This window comes from Malurus melanocephalus, unplaced genomic scaffold (assembly GCF_030028575.1).
Source record: "Malurus melanocephalus ecotype Western Australia unplaced genomic scaffold, MMel_1.1 scaffold_41, whole genome shotgun sequence".
Classification (NCBI taxonomy): Eukaryota; Metazoa; Chordata; class Aves; order Passeriformes; family Maluridae; genus Malurus; species Malurus melanocephalus.
The window spans coordinates 2,525,562-2,531,846 of NW_026623273.1; the positions used below are offsets into that span (position 1 = coordinate 2,525,562).

Here is a 6,285-nt window from a genome sequence, read left to right on the forward strand (position 1 = left end):
CCACAGCGAGCCAGGTCTCCAAGTTGAACTGTGTATTTCTTCTGCTGCCTCCAAAGTGTGCCTCCTGGTTGTGAGGTCCGGGTGGATTTGTCAGCGGGCACCACTCCCTGCGCGCCTCTGCTGTCCCCRGCAGTGGCTGCTCAGGACTGTTTGAGCTTTGGGCAGCTGCCCTGGGGTCAGCTCCTAAAATCCACACTGACCTCCGGCCCCGACAGCGTGCGGGGTGTGCCCACCCGCCGGGGGGACGGGAAGGGGCGTTTGGGGGTGAGGGAGGTGGGATCYTCCGGGGAGACTCAGCCTGGGCACGATTATATCTGTGACCTTCATGTAGGTGTACTTCATACATGTACGTACATGTACATACACACATGCATATTGTACATAAATACACATTTCACAGATACACACGTACATATTACACATGTGTGCACATTGCACACATACACAAGTACATATTACACATATACATACTATGGATGTACACACATGCACATTACACATATACACACACATACATACACACACATTACACATGTACACATACACATATTACACCTATACACACACACACACACATATATATATTTATATATTTATATATATATATATATATATATATATATATATTACTACGCATAGATCCACACCCGCGGCGGGGCAGCCGCGCCATCTAGCGGTGCGCCCGGGAGCAACAGTTTATTTGTCAACCCCTTTATTTACGAATCCTTTATTTACAGCGAAATATAAATAGCGAAAGTTGCGTACAGAACAAGCACTTAAAATTATAAATAAAATAATAAAATTATTATATTATAATTAACATTATAATTAAATTATTTACTAATTAGTAATTATAAATAAAATTMTTTTAAATCATTACAAATAAGGCACAGTATTAAAAAAAAGGAAAGAGTCTTAAAAAAAAWTTAAGCCATAAAAATAAGTTAATCATGCATAGGAATACTCTTTGAAGACAAGGCACCTGAATGGCATGTTTGGCTTAACARATAAAKAAGGTCAAGAAATYRGTTGACAGAGAGACATCTGCAGTGYTATAGATCATTAGGAAAGTAACTGGCATTAATATATTGCTTTGTAAATTCAAGGTTTTCCCATATCTTGAGTTCACTAGGTTTACCATAAACCTGGAGAAAAGTACTGTGAAAGAAAATACAATCAATCAGCAGTTTGACAGACAATTTGAGAGAGACTGTGTGCACAGCGCTTCCACTCTGTGTTATTATTCTAAACATACCATTGATAGCTTTGGAGAACACTCCATCTCTGAATACTGACAAGGCTGAATGCCACTACATTCTTACTCCTGTAAGAAAATTTTTCAGGAATTTTTCAGGTGACATTTTTCACCAGATTTGGATCACTTCATATTAAGGACGTCTTAACAAATTACTTAAGAGGGCTGTCCTAATTTGGGTCATTTACTTAAATGCTTGCTTGCCTCCATTGCTGTAACCTCCTAGCTAGGCAGGCTTTGACTCTTTTCAGGAGCCAAGGATGAGGTAAAAATATAATTAGGGATCTATTCTGACTTACCTTAAGAAATCTAAAGAAAATAGAATCTTCCATTATCTACTTTACAGTGGCTTTCCTAGGCCTTTCTCTAACCAGACACTGCTTAGGTCTTGCTAAAATGGAGAGCAACTGTTTGAGACTAATCAACACAAAAAGCTCCTGTGATGCCATTGTGGCACTGGGAAGATGATATCCAAGAATTGGACTGTTCCTGACTCACAGCAGCATTTACAAAAGTGGCTTTTAAACAAGGAGAGACCAGCTGAAGGAGAAACTAGAAGAATAAATTGAAGTAAACATTTCTCTGTGGAAGACAGAGTCCTTTGGTTTTAAAATTTGTACATGATAAACTAGAATCATTAATTAAACAATCACTTCACACATCACCTTCAACATCTTAAACTCCTGACTACTTTATTARTATTTTTGTAAGTAAAACCAAAATGCTAGCTCATATAGGAGAACAGAGTATTTTGGCCCAATGCTGATATAATCTCATTATCTTGGCCTGTTAAAAACCTCCTGGCTGGGTGATCTGTCTTTTCGGGGGGGTTTCCCCCTATTTTTTTTTTTAATTTTTTCTTCTCATTTCTGTTTTTCTAAACCATGCTGCAGCAAGCAAACACTTGCAGTTATATAAACAGTTCCAGTAAGGATAGGTGCCAGGAAAATACATTTCTAAACTTGGGAATCAACAGCTCTGGACTTGCCTAGAGAGTCTTGTGTACTTGGATTACCATGTGTGTTTAGCTCATTTCTAAACGATTACTGGACCTTTGCTAGAAGAACTGATCTGGTTTCCCCACTCAGTTACCTCCTCGCAGGTTGCAGGAGAGGAAGCAGGATACAGGTCTGTATCTTTGTTCCTTGGAGATTTTAAAAACACTAGCCAGAATTAGGAGGTTTGGGGATTACTTATGAGGTGAAAGAGAGAGAGAAAAAGCCAGTCCTTTTGTACATGTAAAAAAGGTGTTAAAATTTCAATCTGATTTTTTTTATGGCTATTTCCAGAAATGAAGTCACAGCTGCCAATCTGAGATGCCTAACTTTGCCAGCTTCCTCTTTTGTCATGGCTTGCAKCTGCAAATCTAGACCTCTGCTTTGAAGTGTAAGCTTTTGTATCCTGATGCAATTATGTAATTGTGTCTTCCTTTTCCCCTTCTCCTTGGGTAGGTCCGTGTCTTCGTGAACCAGCTGTACCGGCCAGCATCAGTGCAGGATGTCAGGCAAAACCCTGACCTGCAAGCCATCCGCATCGCCTCGGTGAACCCCATCTTGGACCCCTGGATCTACATCCTCCTCCGCAAGACTGTGCTCAGCAAAGCCATCGAGAAGATCAAATGCCTCTTCTGCCGCATCGGMGGGGCTCGGAGGCAGCACTCGGGGGGCAACTTCAACTGCGTGGATGGGCGCAGGACCTCCTCTGCCATGTCCAGCCAGTCGCCCTCYTTCATCTCCCGCGAGCTGAGGGAGATCAGCAGCACCTCGCAGACGCTGCTGTACCCTCCGGAGCTGAGCGAGAGCAGCGTCGGGGGCCGWGCGCTGCTCCCGGGCCCCAGCGCCAGCTCGGCTCAGTCCGACACCACGTCAGTACGGACACTGCGGAGCTCCGACACCTCCGACTCCTCYCAGGGACAGGACTCTGAGAGTGTGTCCCTGGTGAACGAAATCAGGTCCGGTGGCAGGGCCAGCTCTGCATCCAAGAGTGGCCCTCTCCAGGTCACTTTCCCCACAGAGACATTGAATTTGTCAGAGAAGTGCATATAGGTAGCCATGAAACACATCAACCCTGGGGATACTTCCTGGTACATTGGAAAAACTGGTGCAATAGATAGGTGTTCTGCCTGTTCATGGGAAGAGGGGYTCAGCTGTGCTTCAAAGGGCTAATTTTCTCTTGCTGCGTGATGGGTACGTTTCCTTTAGACTACTGAGGACTGTGTGCAGCAGACATTGCACTTGGGCGCTGCCATCAGAAATGTGACAAAGCAGGTCTGATGGGACTGGAAACATGGACTGCCTTGTCTTATTGWGGGGCACAGGAGAGCTATTGTGCCTCTGGAAACAGACCCCATCACTTGCTTTTTTTCTTTTTTCTTTCCCCTTCCAAGTCTGGTAGAATTGTTTGTGCTCCCTCCCTGTGGCCGCTCTGCTATGAAGAGTTTAAGCTTCTGGTACTAGAGCTGAATTGTGAGGCAGCTGCTAGGAACTGGACACAGTTACTCTGAGAGCTGCCTGCAGTAGGATTTTAAAGTGTCTCACTAAAGCATGAAAATGTGAATTTTTATCATTGTATATGTGTCRGGATTGAAAATATTTAAAAGTATATTCTTCTCTATGAGAAGGTTTGTTATTAATACAAGGTATATAGAAATGATTGCCAGCCTTCTCTTCCCTTAGTATTTCCTGCTGATAAGGCATTCTTGGCTTAGATTTGTTGTCCATGCTAGATTTACAGCTGATGAGGTAATTCTCAAGCTGAGAATACATAAGCACTTTCTGAGTGAAATGGGAATATATGCCTTTTTAAGAGAGAAAAAGAAAACACATCCTTTCAGTAAAGAATATTCRTTTTTCAGTGTATGTACATACTAAAAACCCAGATTTTATTTATGTTCTGAGAATGTTTTTCTGTGTAACACATGCGCGCCTCTCTGAGYACTTTGGCCCACAGTCCACACAGCGTAGGCACACACTGAACATTGCCCATCAGAGTGGTCCCTCTGCTGCCAGGGAGACTCCTTGCCTGTAAAGTTAAGGACATATAGAAGTGCTTTCAATATCGGGGCCTAAAACTTTCAACTCCTGGTTAATAGTCTTAATAKTCACTTTAGTTAAAGCATCACCGATGTAATAAAGGTATTTTTTTCATAACATTTATCATTTTACTTTAAATAGTAAATAGAACTTTATGACTGTGTAATCTGATACTCCATCAAATAAATGTTTGAAACCATGGAAGCAGAATCTTCATTTAAAGTATATAGAACTATATCTCAGTCTTGAACACCTTGAAAAGCATTTGTTACTAGAGTTTTCATGACAAACACATCACCAAAACCAGCTGTTAACCACTGACAAAAAGGAGTTTTGTGTTTTATGTTGTAAGGGTTAAATCTTGTTCCAGAAATACTGTGTATCAAAATAATTCTGTGCAGATATTTGGGGGATGTTTTGTCAAATAGTATGTTATGCTGCTTAAAGTGTTTTCTTGTGAATGCTACATTGTAATGAAAATCTTGAGCCTTATGTTTATATGTTTAAGCAGTTGTACCGACCAAAGTAATTTTGGGGATCACAATTAAATGGAAATGTTCTGCTTGATCTCAGATGTTTACATGAGTCCGCCTTTCAGTGCCAACTCCTCACCTTAACAAACCTCCCATCTTGGAATGGTTTGCACTCAGCTACTGCCAAATCATACTTTGTTCTGTAAGTTTCCAAAACACCACAGCATGATCACCATCCGCAAGAAGCAGCTGTCTTCAAAACTCTCCCCAAGAGMACTGACATAGAGCCACAAAATAGAGCCACAAAAATTATTTATGTGACCAAAGACATTTTCCTTTAACAGGGGAGCAGTTGAGCTTGTTTGCCTTGATACATAAAGAAAGTGAAGTTAAATCTCCACACTAACATTTGCAGCAGCAGCAGCAGCAGCAGCCACTTTTCCACCAGTTAATCTGGAGAAAAGTATTACTCAAGCTTCTACTGCAGCTACAGATAAAGATCTGCCTGAATTCCTTGCAATTAAACCACCTAACTATGGTCTGTTGCTTACTAGTGACCAACAAATGGAACAGACTTGCCAGGCTTCCCACGACAGGAAATGGCACCTGGCAGGGCAGCAAGGTGGGACTGCCACCAGCAAATAACACCACAGGGACCAGTATGGGACCACACCTTACAGCTAGTCCAAAGCCACACACCAGTATTTTCAGTACCATATGCAGTGACAGCATTAAATATCTAAAATGTATAAGTATTTAAATAAGCAAGGGCTTATTATTTTTTAAATTATTTCATTAATATGCTTTTATTACTCTTTATCATCATTARTGATGAGGAATACGTGTGGTCTGAAAGAGCCTTAAGCAAGAATAGACATTGTTAAGTAGCTGACATTCTAGCTTCTTTCAGCAGACACGTATGAGCCTGAGGTGTCCCTCTCACTCCCAGCATTCACAGTGTGTCAGTCGTGGACTGGAAACACAGCACACATCATCAACATGAGSTCCCTCAGTAATGAATGCCATGATTCCCAAATAGCCCATTCCTAGGCAATACAGTCGCCTGAGCAATCTTGGAATTGCCTACCACTGTTCCATGGCATAAAGGCAAAATGGGAGCTCCTCCACTGTCTAGGTGCAAGCACAGATGAGTGTTCAGGAGCAGTTTGGCTAAAGGACTGGGTAAGTGTGCTTTTTTTTAGGTTGACATCTCTCTCACCTGCCCCACAGACTTGCACAGGTTTAGCACCTTTCTCCAATGCCATCCACAAAAGCATTATTGAATCACATTCCTCAGCCTCCCGAGCATAAAAAGTCTCCTAAAATAAGGCTACAAGGTTGAAGAGTCTAATTTGCCACATGGGGGTAAAAAGATTATTTTCTGCTAGGTATCATGAGTAGTTTTCATATATAGAGGAGGGCTTCCTTTCTCACACTTTAATATTTTCCCTTATATACCCAACCCCCAGAGATCCACATCCCCTCAGAACGGCCTTTCACATCTGCATCTACCTTCCCCAGTCCT

At 42.0% G+C, this 6,285-nt stretch overlaps 1 protein-coding gene across 1 annotated transcript in view; it reads left to right on the plus strand.

Moving 5' to 3' along the window:
• Window positions 1-4,854, plus strand: part of PTGER4 (prostaglandin E receptor 4) — a 10,749-nt gene extending 5,895 nt beyond the window's left edge. Inside the window, exon 3 of the mRNA XM_057364711.1 lies at window positions 2,707-4,854. Within this exon, the coding sequence (XP_057220694.1) occupies window positions 2,707-3,300 (594 nt within the window). The 3' untranslated portion in view covers window positions 3,301-4,854. The remainder of the gene's footprint in view (window positions 1-2,706) is intronic.
• Window positions 4,855-6,285: the final 1,431 nt, after the last annotated feature.